The sequence below is a fragment of the Rhincodon typus genome, chromosome 3 (assembly GCF_021869965.1).
Source record: "Rhincodon typus isolate 14 chromosome 3, sRhiTyp1.1, whole genome shotgun sequence".
Taxonomy (NCBI): Eukaryota; Metazoa; Chordata; class Chondrichthyes; order Orectolobiformes; family Rhincodontidae; genus Rhincodon; species Rhincodon typus.
The window spans coordinates 58,291,649-58,310,056 of NC_063334.1; the positions used below are offsets into that span (position 1 = coordinate 58,291,649).

General features: G+C 42.6%; 1 protein-coding gene across 3 annotated transcripts in view; it reads right to left on the minus strand.

Moving 5' to 3' along the window:
- LOC109938207 (transducin-like enhancer protein 4) overlaps positions 1 to 18,408 on the minus strand; it is a 195,219-nt gene that overhangs the window by 88,991 nt on the left and 87,820 nt on the right. The window contains exon 7 of one of the 3 annotated variants that reach the window (XM_048595206.1): positions 2,021 to 2,056. The exons of the other annotated variants lie outside the window; for them this stretch is intronic. Coding sequence (XP_048451163.1) covers positions 2,021 to 2,056 — 36 coding nt within the window. The remainder of the gene's footprint in view (positions 1 to 2,020; positions 2,057 to 18,408) is intronic. 3 annotated transcript variants of the gene reach the window in all.

The window sequence follows — 18,408 nt, forward strand, 5'->3', positions numbered from 1 at the left end:
GTAATATTGGGTGCCTTTTACTGTCGGTAGCCAAAAGGAGATGCAGGGTTGGTTAGGGAAATGTTTTATATACAAAGTGGTGGCCTAGTTCATGGAAGGCAGCTGTCCTGACCATAACAAATTGGTCATAGAGGTGGCTATCCTCCAACAGGACAATTTTAAAGTCTTTCAAAACTTTCTTCAGGATAGGAAATTTCAAGATTAGGAGGCATATTTTTAAGGTGAGAGGAGAGAGAGTCAAAAAAGACATGAGGGGCATTTTTTTTTTTACAGAGGCTGATTCGCGTGGAATGAACTTGCTGAAGAAGTGGTGGATGCAGGCACAATTACAACATTTAAAAAGACATTTAGATAAACACATGAATAGGAAAGGTTTGCATGGATATGGGCCAGGAGCAGGCAGGTGGGACTATGTTCAGTTTGGGATTATGTTCAGCATGGATTGATTGGACTGAAGGGTTTGTTTCTATGTTGCATGACTCCATGAATTTGTGTAGCATCAACGGCCACCACTCCTCAGCCGCCTTGGCAAATGCTAGTCTTTTGATTAGGCTGACAGCTTCAGTGGGTGGGCACTACGCTTTCCTGTTCTGGAAGGGTGACCCAGCGGCAGCTTATTTATATGAGGGGACAAAAAGAAAAACCACAGGGGGATCCTGCCAACTGATCAATTACATTGTCAACGGGCATTCCTGACCAATGTCTGGATCAATCCAATGACAAAATTCTGCCCGGTTCTTACAAGTGCAATTCTTTCTCTTCCTAACCCCAAATCCCCCTCCGCTGAGATACAGAACCAAGATATCAAATCCAGACTTCTCTGGAGTCACTCCAGACTCCCTTGTTGTCCCAGGAAACCCACTGATCCCACATTTTCCAGCTTTCCTAACTGGTCAAGAGTTCAAAAACTTGTTTCCCCAGCCTCATTCACAAAACATACGCTCCTACTTACTTCATAATAGTCACAGACTGAGTCTTCACCCTGCAAAACTCCTAAATTCTAGTTCTTACTGGTATTCCTGAATTCAAGATCTCCAAGATCCAATCGCTCCTAAATACTGTAAGCCTTTCAATTCTTTCTGCAGGTCCAATCATGTCCTGTTTACAAACCCTGCAAATTTATCATATTTGCATGCATCTTCCATCATTACCATTACAACAGGTTCTTCTTTAAACAGTACAATTAACAACCTGCCATTTATGTTAATCTGCTTGTAAATAGAGGCAAGTAAGAGAAATTGACTACCAACGAAAAGATCATGTTATTCTCAAGTGGAAATTGGATTCATGCGTAAATGAAGAAAGGATTGCAGGATTGTGGGAAAGGGTGGGGAATGGAAATAATTGGGCAGCTCTGTTAGAGAACTGACACTTCTATGAAGTTTTCTCCTTCCTTTTCTCCCCCCTCCCCCCACCCCTTCTCAGCCCGATACAGATCTGATACTTTGCTTTCATACAAAACCCTTTTCAGTGTATCTTTTGTATATTACGCATACTCTTAGAAAGATATAGAAGGAATGAGAAAGGAAAGAGGTAGATTAATTTTCTTTCTTTTCATCTGCTTATTCAATTAAATCTTAATTGTTTTTATGTAAGCTGTCAATTTCCTATGAACCACTCTCACTTTACCATAAATTTGTTTGAAGTACTGCAAAATAATACAATTTCTGACACACTTCCAACAACATTACAGCAGCAAACCTGTTAGCTATTTATCTCCCCTACTGGCTACCCATGAAAAATTAAATTTGTCTCCTGACTTAAAAACAATAGCAAAAGGTGAATGGCAGGAAAGACACAGACATAGGCATAATGAGTGCACATGCAAGAGAAAGTGGCCACAAAAGAGAGATCAAGCATGAAAAGCAAAGTCAGACATGAGAGAAATAATGAGAAAATGTTAACACAATTGCTTATCGCAATTTTCTATGTTCTAGCATAAATAATTCACCACAGTATGCTAATTCAAAGAGATCATCATCAATTGGTAGATCTTCATTTGGACACTTCTCAAACTCACCAATAGCCAGCATTGAAACCTTCTCTTCTCTGTGTGCTATGGTAGAGATTAAAAAGTTAATGCCAAGCACGGTAATATTTTCTTCATACTGGTTTTGAAAATTCTCAAAAAAAAACTTAAAAGAGAATATTTTGGCTCATTTCAACATTACCTAAACAAACCAAATATGATAAAAACTGTGGTGCTGGAAATCTCAAATAAAAAACAGCAAGTGCTGGAGAAACTCAGCAGATCTGGCAGCATTTGTGGAAAGAAAAGGAGTTAATGTTTCAAGTCCAGTGACCCTTTTTTAAAACAGTTCTGAATAAGAGTTACTGGGCTCGAAACGTTAACTTTGCTTTCTCTCCACAGATGCAGCAAGATCGGGTCAGTTTCTCCAGCAATTTCTGTCTTTTGACTCAGATTAGATGCTCACTGGTGAGTCTCAACAACAGCAACAATGTGCACTTACATAGCACCTTTAACATAGTGAAGCATCTTAAAGCACTTTACAGGAGTGATTTAAAAAATGCATTTATAAAAACTGACAGTGAACCCCAGAAATAAATGTTAGAATGTGAGACCAAAACGTTGGTCACTGAGAGATAGTAGGAACTGCAGATGCTGGAGAATCCGAGACAACAAGGTGCGGGGCTGGATGAACACAGCAGGCCAAGCAGCATCATAGGAGCAGAGAGGCTGACGTTTTGGGCCTAGACCCTTCATCAGAAAAGGGGGAGGGGAAAGGGGTTCTGAAATAAATAGGGAGAGAGTGGGAGGCGGATAGAAGATGGATAGAGGAGAGGAAACAAACAGGTCGAAGAGGCGGGGATGGAGCCAGTAAAGGTGAGTGGAGGTGGGGAGTTAGGAAGGGGATAGGTCAGTCCAGGGAGGACGGACAGGTCAAGGGAGCGGGATGAGGTTAGTCGGTAGGAGATGGGGGTGCGGCTTGAGGTGGGAGGAGGGGATATGTGGGAGGAAGAATAGGTTAGGGAGACGGGGACGAGCTGGACTGGTTTTGGGATGCGGAAGGGGGAGGGGAGATTTTGAAGCTTGTGAAATCCACATTGATACCATTGGGCTGCAGGGTTCCCAAGTGGAATATGAGTTGCTGTTCCTGCAACCTTCGGGTGGCATTGTTGTGGCACTGCAGGAGGCCCAGGATGGACATGTCGTCTGAGGAATGGGAGGGGGAGTTGAAATGGTTCACGACTGGGAGGTGCAGTTGTTTATTGCGAACCGAGCGTAGGTGTTCTGCAAAGCGGTCCCCTGAGCACCAAACCATCATCTCCCAAACCATCCACAACTTCATCACCTCAGGTGACCTCCCACCCACGGCCTCCAACCTCATCGTTTCCCAACCCCGCACTGCCCGCTTCTATCTTCTCCCCAAAATCCACAAACCCGAATGCCCTGGTCGACCCATTGTCTCCGCCTGCTCCTGCCCCACCGAACTGATCTCCAACTATCTGGACTCCATTTTCTCCCTCTTGGTCCAGGAACTCCCTACCTATGTCCGTGACACCACCCACGCCCTCCACCTCCTCCAGAACTTCCAATTCCCCGGTCCCCAACACCTCATCTTTACCATGGACGTCAAGTCCCTCTACACCTGCATTCCCCATACAGATGGCCTAAAGGCCCTCCGCTTCTTCCTGTCCCGCAGGCCCGACCAGTCCCCCTCCACTGACATCCTCATCCGCTTAGCCGACCTCGTCCTCACCCTCAACAACTTCTCTTTCAATTCCTCCCACTTCCTACAGACAAAGGGGGTGGCCATGGGTACCCGCATGGGCCCAAGCTACGCCTGCCTCTTTGTAGGTTACATGGAACAATCCCTCTTCCGTACCTATACCGGCCCTAAACCCCACCTCTTTCTCCGTTACATTGATGACTGTATCGGCGCCGCCTCGTGCTCTCACGAGGAGCTCGAACAGTTCATCCACTTCACCAACACCTTCCATCCCAACCTTAAGTTTACCTGGACCATCTCTAATACCTCTCTCCCCTTCCTGGACCTCTCTGTCTCCATCTCGGGCAACCACCTAGAAACCAACATTCATTTCAAACCCACCGACTCCCACAGCTACCTAGAATACTCCTCCTCCCACCCACCTTCCTGTAAAAAATGCTATCCCCTATTCCCAATTCCTTCGCCTCCACCGCATCTGCTCCCAGGATGAGGCATTCCACTCCCGTACATCTCAGTTGTCCTCGTTTTTCAAGGACCGTAACTTCCCCCCCTCAGTGGTCAAGAACGCCCTCAACCGTGTCTCCCACATCTCCCACAACTCATCCCTCACACCCCGTCCACGTAATAAGACCCAAAAAGAATCCCCCTCGTCCTCACATACCACCCCACCAACCTCCAGATCCAACGCATCATCCTCCGACACTTCTGCCATCTGCAATCTGACCCCACCACCAAAGACATCTTTCCCTCCCCACCCTTATCTGCTTTCCAGAGGGACCACTCTCTCCGTGACTCCCTTGTCTGCTCCACACTCCCCTCCAGCCCCACCACACCCAGCACTTTTCTCTGCAACCGCAGGAAGTGCTACACCTGCCCCCATACCTCCTCCCTCACCCCCATCCCAGGCCCCAAGAAGACTTTCCACATCAAGCAGATGTTCACCTGCACATCTGCCAATGTGGTATACTGCATCCGCTGTACCCGGTATGGCTTTCTCTACATCGGGGAAACCGAGCGGAGGCTCGGGGACCGCTTTGCAGAACACCTACGTTCGGTTCGCAATAAACAACTGCACCTCCCAGTCGTGAATCATTTCAACTCCCCCTCCCATTCCTCAGACGACATGTCCATCCTGGGCCTCCTGCAGTGCCACAACGATGCCACCCGAAGGTTGCAGGAACAGCAACTCATATTCCGCTTGGGAACCCTACAGCCCAATGGTATCAATGTGGATTTCACAAGATTCAAAATCTCCCTTCCCCCTACCGCATCCCAAAACCAGTCCAGCTCATCCCCGCCTCCCTAACCTGTTCTTCCTCCCACATATCCCTTCCTCCCACCTCAAGCCGCACCCCCATCTCCTACCGACTAACCTCACCCCGCCCCCTTGACCTGTCCGTCCTCCCTGGACTGACCTATCCCCTCCGTAACTCCCCACCTACACTCACCTTTACTGGCTCCATCCCCGCCTCTTCGACCTGTTTGTTTCCTCTCCACCTATCCTCTCCTCTATCCATCTTCTATCCGCCTCCCACTCTCTCCCTATTTATTTCAGAACCCCGTTCCCCTCCCCCTTTTCTGATGAAGAGTCTAGGCCCGAAACGTCAGCCTTTCTGCTCCTATGATGCTGCTTGGCCTGCTGTGTTCATCCAGCCCTGCACCCTGTTGTCTCGTTGGTCAATGAGTTAGGTTTCAACTAATGTTTTGCAGAAAGGCAGGAAGATTTACAGATGAAATTGCAGACTTTATGATCTAGACAGCTGAAGTCACAATATCAACTGTGCGGTGAGGAAAGTACAGGAGTGCAAGAGAGGCTGTAATTGGAGGAATACAGGGTTCTAAGAGGTGCAGGGCTAGAGAAGGTTTCAGAAACAGTGAGGCATAAGGCCAGGGAGGAATTTGAACATGAGGATGAGAATTTTAAGATCAAGATCTTGCTGGACCAGGAGCCAATACAGCTGAGTGAAGATAAGGATGATAGGTGAATGCGATTTGGTGCATGTTAAAATATTAACAGACTAATAATATTTGCTCAGCTTAAGCTTAAGAAATCTAGAAGAGGGGATATCAGTCAGGAAAACACTTGAATAGTCTAGTCTGGAGACAATAAAATCATGGCTAAGGACTTTAGCAGATGACTTTAGACAGTGCAGAAAAAGATGATGTGATGGAGAGAAAGTAAATGATCTGGTAACAAAGAGGAAGCTCAGCTCAGAGTCAAACAGATGCAACTGTTGAGAAGTCTGGTTCTGCCAGATCTATGTAATAATTAGGCAGGAGACATTCAAGATCCTCCAGATCAGGGATGGTATCTAGTATTTTCAAATGAGAACCTTTACCTGTTGTCTTCTGCTGATGGCACCACCCATCCTGGAACTACTCCCTTTTACTGAGATTAAGTTTTTCTGAGGTATAGTTAAATGGATCCTAGCAAACTTGCAAGGTGGTACTTGTTCATACACCAGTCTATACATCAAGAGATGACAAGCTATTCTAACATACAACAGAACACAGATAAAGCAAATCTTCCTCTCATTAGGGATCTGGCCTTCAGGCTTTTTCTCTTCTCTAGCCAAAAGTCAGAGGTCAATCACAGTCTCCCAAACACAAATCAGCTACGTTAGAATATCAAGAATAAAGCTTGGGAAGCTAACATGGATTTACTGGAAGGTTTACACATTGATAGTTAATCCGTCAGTCCGTGTTGTGACATATTTTCCATGGGCATCAAATCCTGAGGTGGGACTTGAATCCAGAGGCCTTGTCCTACACTGCACCGTGAAATGTCTTCAGACTATATCCAATTTCCTTTTGAAAGTTCATATGAAACCTGCTTTCACAATCTTTCAGGCTGTATAATGCATTGAAATCATAACTTGATGCATGAAATAAATTGTCCTAATTTTCCATCTGCTTCTTTTGTCAGTTATTTTAAATCGTCAGCATGGAAAATTTCATTGTTAAGTTTAATGACATTTCTGTGAATTATTAGACTTTCTACAGCTTTCTATTTAAATCCTTTGTAACACTGCAAGTTAAAAATTATTGCAAAATGGAAACTCACATATGATGCGGACTGCCGAACCAGTGTCTCAATCACTTGAAGTTGCCAGTCTATAAGGTTTCTTTCTTTTGACTACTTTGCATTTTCCAATAGCTGGTTTTATTCTTATAATTACTGCTGAACTCTTCCCTGTGTAATGTCAGGAACAGCACAACTCTAGACATTATAATAGCTCTGCTTTCTTTCTTGCTGCTGCCACTTCTGTATAATTCTGCATAATTCACTTGTCAATGACTTCAAAGCACCTGAGCTGTTTAACAAATACATTCAGTAGCTGGTGACAACACTATTTCCTTCCCCATACTGCCCAATGATTAAGAATTGTTCTCATATTGGAGAATAAGCATCACACAGATTATGGGCATTCACATATATTTCCATTGACTTGTAGAAACAAGGCAGATTGGTCTGGTCCTGGCATGCAAACCAATCTTTGCGATTGATGAGAATCATTGGTAGAGCACAGGCTCCTTTCTGGTCTGCCACCTCGCCTTACATCTTGGAAAGTAAACATACTTCTAATGTGCATATGAACCTGGAAGTACTTCCTCTGACAGATAAGAATTCGCAGCTTCTTTTCGCCAGGGCGGGGATCTAAAATTAGTGGGCATAGGTTTAAGATGGGAGGGGAAAGATTTTAAAAGGGTCTTGAGGGGCAACTTTTTCCACAAACAGAGTGAAGCGTATATGGAAGTGGTAAAGGCAAGTACAGCTACAATATTTGAAAGACATTTGGATAGGTACATAAATAGGAAAGGTTTACAGGGAAGTGGGCCAAACACAGGCAAATGGAACTAATTCAGTTTGGGAAATCTGGTCAGCATGGATGAGTTGGGCCGAAGGGCCTGCTTCCTTGCTGTATGACTCTATGGCTCTCTTAAGTGTAATGTCTATTAGATATATAAGAATTAATTTTCTTTTTGACCGCAAATGGAAGTAAAACCTTTAGTTCTGCTCTGATCTACTGCAGTCTCCTTGGAAGTCAGGAAAATACGTGCAAAATACAAAGTAATCAAATTTGGAAATTGGTCAATTCACTTGTAACAATGAAAACCATTTCTCAAGACAAAAACAAATCTTACTGTACTAAAAATAGCTGAAGGCCAGGGCCTAAAGTGGACCGTGTGTCAAATCAGGAAACACAATTTTCTTACTTGTGGGTCCACCATAAACATATCTGATCATAGCCAAAAATAAAACCCACTTGGGAGTTCTTTATTAAATGCAATGTGATAAACTCAAAGGCAAAAATAAGCAAAGGCAAAGTAAATAGGAATAGAAGTGGACAGTGAAATCAATTTGATCACCAAATTCAAATTTACCAATATGATGAAGCCACCAATAAAATCTATGTTAGGAACCTTACAGGGATCTGAGGAATACAGACTATGTAAGGTATGTGGCAAAACTGGATAAGTCCATTGAGGCTGATCTCAATGGCAGAAGCAACTCACACCATCTTTTATGATTTTCACCAGTGGCAAGGTGCAAATCTAGCTAGGAAGTAGTGAGTTGCAAATTAAGAAAGATTATTGCTTGATAAATGCTTAGTTGGCACCCAACATACCTCATGAGGTTGAGGTTCTTACAACTAAAGAGAATAATTTAATTGGTTGTTAATTTCACTGCTGTTTGTGGAATCCTTCTATGTGTAAAATGTTTCCTGCAAACACCCAAGCATTTTTAAGCTTATTATTGCATTTGAAACATTCTGAAGATGTGATAAGGTACTTTTCTTCTTCCCTGTTTACAGGGCTATAATTGGGATCCTCAAAGAGATAGAGGCTGCCTATCCTATGCTCACCAAGCAATTAATGTGTGTCCCATTTAACTCAATAGGCAATTTAGTGAAAGCCTGTGACCATCACTTAATCTGTAGATCATAATGTATCACCTACAGGTCATTGCGCATTTACAGATTATAATAGCCTTCTCATGAAGTCACCTAATCAATACACACAACTAATCAAACAGCCAGAAAGTCTGATCACTGGGGAGCTTAGAACAAGATCCTGTTGATAGAGATGATACAATAATCAATTTGCGGCTATACTTCCCAGATTTGATTAGTAGGGGTTGGGGCAGGGGGGTCAAATACAAAGTAAATATATCTTTACTAGAAAATAGAGAAGGAAGCAATTCATTGATTTTCTAAGTATAACCATGAGACAAATTGAAAATAAAAAGGAAAAATTATTGTAGGATCACTCAGTGGAGTCCAACTTAGCAAATGCAAGTCCTGAAATAAAACGGTCTGCAGTTCCATGCTGAAAAGCAACCTGTAATCAATTTTCAAAAAACTCACTGTTACATTTCAGTATTTCTGATCACGTTATGAAATAATGTTGGAATGATATACATTCAAGTTATAATGCTACCACTATGAATTTACCTCTCGCATAGGCGGCATGGTGACTCAGCGGTTAGCACCGCTGCCTCACAGTGACAGGGATTTGGGTTCAATTCTAGCTTTGGGTGTGGAGTTTGCACATTTTTCCTGTCTGTGTGGATTTCCACCGGGGGCTCCAGTTTCCTCCCACAGTCCAAAGATTGCAGGTTAGGTGGATTGGCCATGTTAAATTTCCGTAGTGTCCAGGGATGTGTAGTCTAGCTGAATTAGCCGTGGTAAATGCAGGGTTATGGTGATAGGGAGGAGTCTGGATGGGATGCTCTAGGAAGAGTTGGTACAGTTCGATGGGTTGAAGTGGCCTCTTTCCACACGGTAGGATCTATGATTAAATATTCTAGAGAGAAATGTTTATGTAATAAATGAGAAGAACTAGTTTCTGAAGTTCTGGTTTAACAGGCTAGCTGAAGGCAGTGAAAATCATTTAGGTCTTTCTGTGGGACATACAAATTCTTGCCTTGCACCCAATCAGAACTCGATGGGATGCAGCATGCCTTTTTCTGTTACAGGACCCAGAGGGTCTAAGTTCACACAAGAACTGCCAATCGGAGACTAGCAGTTACTTTTTTGAACAGCAGCACCATCTGGGAGGCTGCCAGAATATCAATTACCTGAAGCACAAGAGCCAGACCAGAAGCAAGTGATTGTGAGAGCAGTTCGGTAGGCCGGTACAGATTCGGAGGGAGTACTTGAGTTGGCAGCAAGGACAGGTGACTGACCCTCTGTGCAGAAGCCAATGCTGGGCCCATCAGTCGCTGAGTGCCTCTGATTGAAGCCGTTCAAAAGCTGAAAACCCCCAATGGCTTTGCCATTGCTTTTTGACCAGCCATGCTTTAGCATCCCAATTATTGAGCAAAATTTTGCACCCTTCCCTCTAACTGGAGATTACTCATGGCAATGGTGGGGAACTGGCATTCTGCCTCCAATCGGATTCATTGCTCAGACCATCGAGTACAGGAGTTGGGACATTATGTTGGAGGTTGTACAGGATGTTGGTGAGGCCACTTTTGAAGTACTGTGTACAGTTCTGGTCACCCTACTATAGGAAAGATATTATTAAATTGGGGAGGGTGCAGAAAAGATTTACAATAATGTTGCCAGGAATGGAGGGTTTGAGTTATAAGGAGAGGCTGAAGCGGCTGGGACTTTGTCACCGAAGCATAGCAGTTTGAGGGGCGACCTTGTAGAACTCTATAAGATCACGAGGGGCAGAGATAAGGTGAACAGCAAGAATCTCTTCCCTAGGGTAGGGGAGTTCAAAACTCGCGGGCACATTTTTGAGGAGAAAGATTTAAAAAGGGACCAGAGGGGCAACTTTTTCACACAGACAGTAGATTGTATGTGGAATGAACAGCCAGAGGAAGTGGTAGATGCAGATACAGTTATAACATTTAAAAGACATTTAGACAGGTAGAGGAATAGGAAAGATTTAGAGGGATATGGACTAAATGCAGGCAAGTGCGACTATTTTAGTTTGGCAAACCTGGTCGGCATGGATAAGTTGGATTGAAGAGTCTGTTTCTGTGCTGTATGACTATGACACAGTCATTCAGCCAATGGTAGAAAGGCCTTTAGCCTTCTGTCTGCACTATGAATTGAGGCTTTTTATTTGGCAACTAATAGCCACTTAAGGGCCAGTTCCAACTGTCACTGGTATTAATCTGGTGGCAGATGGGGCTTAACATTCAGCATGCATAAGAAAAAGATCCTGGGATGTTTGCTTATTAATGCCTGGGGATCAGTCCCTCATTCTACACCCCACCTGCTTGCAACCCCTACTTCACAAGTTTCCCCCACCATAACCCATCTCTGCTCTGAGCCCAGATGACCTCCGATTGACTGATAACTCTCACTGGGGACTTCCACCTCCACCATCCTACTTCAGGGTTCTGATCCTGGAGAAGGCCTTCCACATCCTGCCAACGGCCTGACTGACCCGTGCTATTGGCAGACTTTCCTAAAAATTGACTCGAGGGACTTGCTGGCTGTTCCCTGACGACTGAAACCTGAGATTCAGGCGATAGTTTCCCAAGCGGTTTCCCAAGCAATTACATCATGCAGGGTATCCAAGGCAAGCAATTATATGGTCACATTTTGAATTACATACAAGTGTTAAGGAGGTGTTAGAGACAGGGACAACTGCTGAGAGTCTTTGGCAGAGGGCAGAGGAATATTCCAAGTTCTTCTCAGTTAGACACACATACTGAGTCTTGAGGGTCATCCACGAATAGTACAATTCTGGAAGTAGCAATTGAACTCGTATGAGATTCTGTTAGCATTTCTAGAGGTACTGAGAGAGAGAATGGAGGAGGTATCTCTAGCATCTGTACCATGTCTTAGGTCTTTGCATTCAATTGCACCCCTATGGAAAGCATGCCCAACAGCACAGTTGGTGCAATGCTGCAGGGCCACATCAGCTTTCTCCTCCCTCAGGACAGAGTGCTGATATCATCTTCCTCCATCTGAAATCTCAGTCCTCCCTGTAGTATCATGTTATGCCAAGTTTAGGTGACCACTCTGATTCTGGGCACTCAAGCTATACTGAAATCTGTCCATATAACCTGAATCACACCTTTAGCAACCCAATGGCTTGTTCAGTGATCCCCTTTATGGTCACGTGGCTTCAGTTTCATCTTTCTAATTCGTCACTTGTGGATTTCCTCACAGGTATCATCAGCCAGTTATTAGCCGATCCCAGAGACATCCCATTTGACAAGCCTAATCAGTAGTAAACTGGGGACAAGTGGAAGCCCTGGCAAACATGGCATCGCTTACCTAGAAGATACACATCTGTGCTGCAATTGTGCTTCGTCTGCTCAATTTCACAAAGAAATTCAGAGTTGTAGTAACCTTGGCCATCACTGACACAATGTGCTCACCAGCCCATTGGCTGAACAACTTAGTCTGGGAGGCAACAAATGTTATTGATAATCACTGAGATGGTGTGAGCTTTTACTTTTATTCATCCTTGGGATGCAAACATCACTGGCCAGGCCAATAATTGTTGGCTTCCTCAATTGCTCCTAGTAGTTAGTAATGAGCTATACTGCTGTTAGTGAGGGAATTTCAGGTCTCTGATCCAATCGGTGAACGAACAGCTCGAAATCAAGGTGGTGCGAGACTTGGAGACAACTTGCAGGTGGTGTTATTCACATTACTCTGCTGCCTTTGTTCTTCCAGGTGGTAGAGGTTGTAGGTTTGGAAGGTGCCAAAGGAGCCTTGGCAAATTGCTAAAATGCATGTTGTAATTGGTTCACACTGTTGCTTCTTCTTTATGGAATGTGAGCATCATTGTGTGTTACTTATTGCCCAAAGTTGTTGTTGAACTGAGTGGTTTGACAGGCCATTACAGAGGGTAGCAGATGTCCGTCACTAAAAGGACAAAGTTTTTTTTTACAAAAAATGATGATATTTTCACAATGACCATAACTTAAACTAGCTTTCAATTCTAGGCTTCATAATTGAATTTAAATTCCACCAGCTGCCATGGTAGGATATAGTCCAAGCATTAGTCTGGGCTTCTGGATGACAAGTCCAGTGAGACAACCACTGTGCCACTGTCTCTCCACTAATGTATAATCACTGCACCAGTCCATTGGGTAGATATCTTGTTCCACAAGAGGTTACATGTTTAAGGTGGTGCATGGGTGGCAATCAAATGGGCTTTTTAGTCTTGGATGAAGCTCAGAGTGTTGGTGGAGCTGCACTCATCCAAGCAAATGAAAAGTATTTCATCACATTGCTAACTTATGCTTTGTAGATTCTGGACAGCCCTTCAGTAAACAGGAACTAAGTTACTTGCTGTAACCTTCCCGGCTTCTGGCTTGCTTTTTTTTTTAAATAAAAAATACGGTATTTATACAGCTGGTCCAGTTCAGTTTCAACAATAACCGAAAAGAATATTGATAGTGGGGGATTCAGCAATGGTAATGCCATTAAAAGATGAAAAGAAGAGATGATGAGATTTTCTCTTGTTGAAGATAGTCAACACCTGGCACTTTGGCAAACAACATTTGTGGTATCGGTCGTCAGCCCAATACTAAATGCTGTTCAGGTCTTGCTACATGTGGGTAGGAACAACTTCAGTACCTGAGGAATTGCAAGTGGCATCAAACAATGAGCAATCACCAGCGGCCATCCCCATTTCTGACTTTATTTGGCAGAGGAGGGTATTGATGAAGCAGCTGGAACTCCTGTAAAATTATCCGGGGGCTGTGATAATTGACCCTCAATAACCACAACTATCTTCCACTGTGCTTCAATGGAGAGTTCTCCTTCCGATTACCAGTTCTGCGAAGTTTGCTTAATGCCGCAGTTAGTCAAATGCCACTTTGTCGTCAAGGGCAATCATTCTTACATCAACTTAGAAACTCAACTCTTTTGCCACATTTGGACTAAGTTTGTGATGACAACTAGAGCCGAGGTCTGAGGAAGGGTCACTGGACCCGAAACGTTAACTCTTATTTCTCTTGACAGGTGCTGCCAGACCTGCTGAGCTTTTCCAGCAATTTCTCTTTTTGTTGCTAGAGCTGAGTGACCTTGGCAGAACCCAAACTGAAGACTGGTAAGCAGGTTATTTCTGAGCAAGTGGCACTTGAAAGCACTGTTGACGACCATTTCCAACACTTTGCTAATGATTGACAGTAGACTGAAAGGACCGCAATGGCCTGATTGGATTTGTCCATTTGCAAACAGAACATACCTTAACAATTTTCCACATTGTCAGTAGATGCCTGTGTTGTAGCTATACTGAAACACCTTGGTTAAGGGCACAGTTACTCAGCTGTGTAGATGTTCTCTGTATATCCTATGTTGGAGATCTGTGTTCACCTCCTCCGTCCTGTGGAGCAGCACAGGTAAAGGAGAAGGTTACTGCAGCTATTGTTCTTGTTGCTGTTGTTGGTGCTGCTCCTCATGTACCTCATCAGAGATAGAAGGTAGAACTGCACAAGTTGCTTCCACACTGTAACGATGGCTGAAAATGCAGATCAAAGTAAAATAAACTCCAAACAGCAAGAATGACCTTCAAAGTGTTAGACAGCACATCTGTAGCAGTGAAAACATACTCTCAGGGAAAAAAAAATCTTCAGAGCAAAGCTTTTCACTTTGGCAAGGAAGTAACATTCCTGGTTCAGTATTCAAAGGCTTTTCAGCTGGTCAATTTCACAGCCTTGTCAATTCCCATTGTGCTTGTGCTTTGTTGACCCTGATAGGTTTCAGACAGCTCAGGAAGCATATACACTGGCATTTAAAACCAGATTGCAGGATTAAATCTTATTTCAATTACCTCTTCATCCATATTTAGTTTTCAGATCCAATGCCCTACAGATTTCTCACACCCTGGTAAAATCCAGTATGATGGGATAACAATGATCTTCCATCAAAGCTCGCACTTTTATGCTCCCCACACACTGACATCTACTACCAACTAGGCCCCTCCCCCACTCCTTCCCACCACCATGATTTCTTACTCTTTTACATCTTAAACCTCTTGATCATTCCGAAGATTTTTGCAGTCAACGTTTTTGGTCTGGTGACCCTGAAATGTTAACTGTGATTTCTCTTCTCAGATGCTGCCAGACCTGTTGTGCTTTTGAGCAACTTCTGTTTTGGTTTCCGATTTACAGCATCAACAGTTCTTTTGGTTTTTATTATGAAAATTTTGTTCATTTGAGCAGGAGGCATGTTCTGGAGACTTCCACTGCCAACTCCATACAGAGAACTTGGGAAACAATCAGTTATTGATTTCATGTCTCCCTCAGGGAGTAATGACAGACTCTAAAAAAAAACTACAGTTCAGCAGGACCTATGAGGGAAACAATCGAGATCAGGTTCTCTCAGTTGAATGTTAGAACCAGTCAGATGTGACGACACTATGGCTTTAGGAGGTGTCTTTTGGCCTTCCTTTTTAAATAAAGAGAGATTGAGACAGACATGCAAGTGGTCTATTCCAAGCCAATAAAGTAAACAATTTGTGAGGCCTTGGTGTTTTTTTTTTAAAAAGAGTTGGAAACATAGAAGCAGCATAAAGGGGTAGGGTCAAGCTCCCACGGAACCAGGATTCTAGATTAACTTTCAGTAGAAACTGCAGTCTTGAAACTGGATGTGGAAGCTGTTATTCCTCTCTCTGTTGCAGCTAAAAGCTTGTGTTCTCTTCCTGCCACTGGAATTACATGTGAATCAATCTATTTTACCGAATTTGCCTTTGCCAAGGGAGCGTTTATGGAATGTTATTATATTGGAATAGTTCCTGTTTAGAATTTAAATAATCTCTTATTCTGTTAAGTTTTCCAACAGAATTATTTCCATTTCTTCTTTCTTTTGTTTGTATTTTATCTACAGAATAAGCATAAAGTGTGTTTTGCTTCAAACCCAGTAGTTTCACCAATCTAATTGTATCCGGAACATAACACTTTCACACTGCTTTTACAATTAAAATGTTGGCGTCTAGGCTATCTCCTTGTTATATCTGAAGGGAGTTTGGTCTGGTCCATAAGAAATTGGGGTATCTTTTTGGGGTCAAGATTTCAAACTCCAGGTTGGGTTTAGGATTATTAGATTCAAAGGCAATGAGTCATGAATGTTGGTGCTTTATTTGGGGGCGTTGCTTTTGATTAGTTTAAATAGGGTGTGTCTTGTATAGTAATGGCTCATCCAGTCACAAAGCGTTTTCTGGTTGTGGAAGAAGTCACTGGGGAGTTTTACAGAAAATGAGCAAGGCAAAGCTTTTGGAATTGCCAGACAAGCTGGAGTTGGGGCTGACTTTGTCTCTGCAAAGGAGTGGTAATTGCAACATCAGTTCGAAATTTACAATGCCAGAACTGAACTCGGAATCTTCGGAAATAGCTAAACTTCAATTGCAAATGGAGTAACGAGAATTAGAGGCAATGGCAAGGGAAAAGAGAAAAACTGAAAAGAGAAAAACGGAAAAGAGAAAAAAGAAAAACATCCCTGGCAGAAAAAGAAGAAAGAGAAGGGGAAATGAAACAATTTGAATTACGATTAAAAGCAGAAGAAAGGGAGAAAGAAAGAACTTCAAAAGTTAGAACTGAAAATTCAAAGTTGACAAAGTGGTGGAGCTAGAGGGGAAAGGTAGGAGTAGCAATGAGGACAGTGATGGAGAACAATCCCATTCTAGCCAAAGGCTCCGTGGGGATCTGCTTATTTATGTCCAAGCTCTGCCTAAATCCAACAAGAAGTACGTAGAATCCTTTTACATCCAAGAAAATGGCTAAACATATGAAATGGCCGTGACTATGTGGGCATTGTTGATTCAAACAAAGTTGGTAGGTAGTGCTGGTGAGGCATTTGCATCATTATCAAAGGAGTTATCGGGGCTTATCAGGAGGTGAAAAACGCTATTTTACATGCGTATGAATTAGTGCCAGAAGCCTACAGACAATGTTTTTGGAATCTAAGCAGGGAACCTGGTAAACGTACATGGAGTTTGAAAGGGTCAAACAAAGTAATTTTGGTCAGTGGGGGAAGGGCATTGAAAATAGATCAAACATATGACACACTTAGAGAGACAAATATTTTGGAGGAATTCAAAAGTTTCACTTCCTGAAGTAGTGAGGATTCATGTGGAAGAGCAGAGTTAAAACTGCGCGATTAGCAATGGAAATGGCAGACGATTAGGAGTTCATTCCTAAATCAAAGTTTAGCTACTGACATCAATTTCAGTCCATGACAGGTAGAAATTGAGGAAAACAGAATTCCTCAGATGGTAAGTGAAAAGGAGGTTGCATTATAGATAGTAAAGATAGCTTACCACAGGGTAAAAAGGAAACCAGTGAGGAGGGAAGAGAAGGGAAAACGCTCAGGTGTTTTCACGGCAATAAGATAGGGCACATGAAGTCACAGTGTTGGTGGTTTAGAAAAAGCACAAGGAAGACAGATGTGGGAAAACAAGATAAGCCAGTGGCTTTTGTTGAAGTGGTAAAGCAAAGCACAATCAAAGCTAAAAAGCTGCAAAAGAATATACAACATAGTCAGGGATTGGTTAGGAAGAAAGTGCCAGACCTCTTTAAAGAATTTACTTGTGTGAGCAAGGTTTACTTATGTATGCCAGGAAGAGCAGATAAAGAAATTAAAATTTTAAGAGATACTGGAGCAAGTCAATCTTTGATGGTGAAAGATAAGGAGATATGTAATTCAGAAGGAGAATTGCCAGGCAAGATGTTAATATGTGGAATTCTCGGTGACAAGAACAGTGATCCATTATATAAAGTGAAGTTTGGAGAGTCCAGTGAAAAATAGTGAAGTGGTGGTGGGAATAATAGAAAAATTCTTGGTTCCAGAAATGCAGTTTATCCTCGGTGAAGATATAGCTGGTGGGAATAATGCCTGTGGTTGAAAAGCCAGTGGAAAAATCAGACAACTGAGGTGTTACAGGAAGTATATCCTGGGAGTTTTCCTGACTGTGTGGTAACAAAAGGTCACAAAGCCACAGGTTGAAACTGACGGAGAAATCAAGGACTACAGATAAGGAAGTTGAAATTCATTTATCAGAAACTATGTTTGATCAAATGGTTGAGAAAAAAAAACAAGAACAGGTTGAGGACAAAGTGGATATTTTAGTTCAGAAAAATTAGTTGAATTGCAATACAATGAAAAACTAAAGCATTAAAAAGCATACACAGAAGAAGAACTTGAGCGTATCCCAGAATGTTACGATCTTGAAAATGAAGTCTTGATGAGGAAATGGAGCCCAACAAATATGCAGGGAGATGAAAAATGGTTAGAAGTTCATCAACATGTATTACCAGTGGGTTATAGAAAGGTGGTGTTGCAGATAGTGCATAATTACCAATAGGTGGTCATTAAGGAGTAAGGAAAACTCAAGTAAAATACAAGAACATTTTTATTGACCTGGACTGCACAGAGATGGGGTTGAAATTTGCCAGACATGTTAAACATATCAGATAATTGGAAAACCTTAGGCAGTGATAAAACTCAGCATCCATAATACTCATCCCACATTTGAGGAACCTTTTACAACAGTCTTAATTAATTGCATAAGACCCCTAACTAAAACAAAAAAAAATGGGAATCAGTATGTGTTGAACATAATGGATGTGTTTACTAGATTTCCAGAGGCCATTCCATTATGCAGTATCATTAGTAAAAAGATTTTAGAAGAGTTACTCTTTTTTTTAAACCAAGTACAGACTACCCACAGAAATAGAATCAGATCAAGGGTGAAATTTTACATCAAAATTATTCATGTAAGTTATGGATAGCTT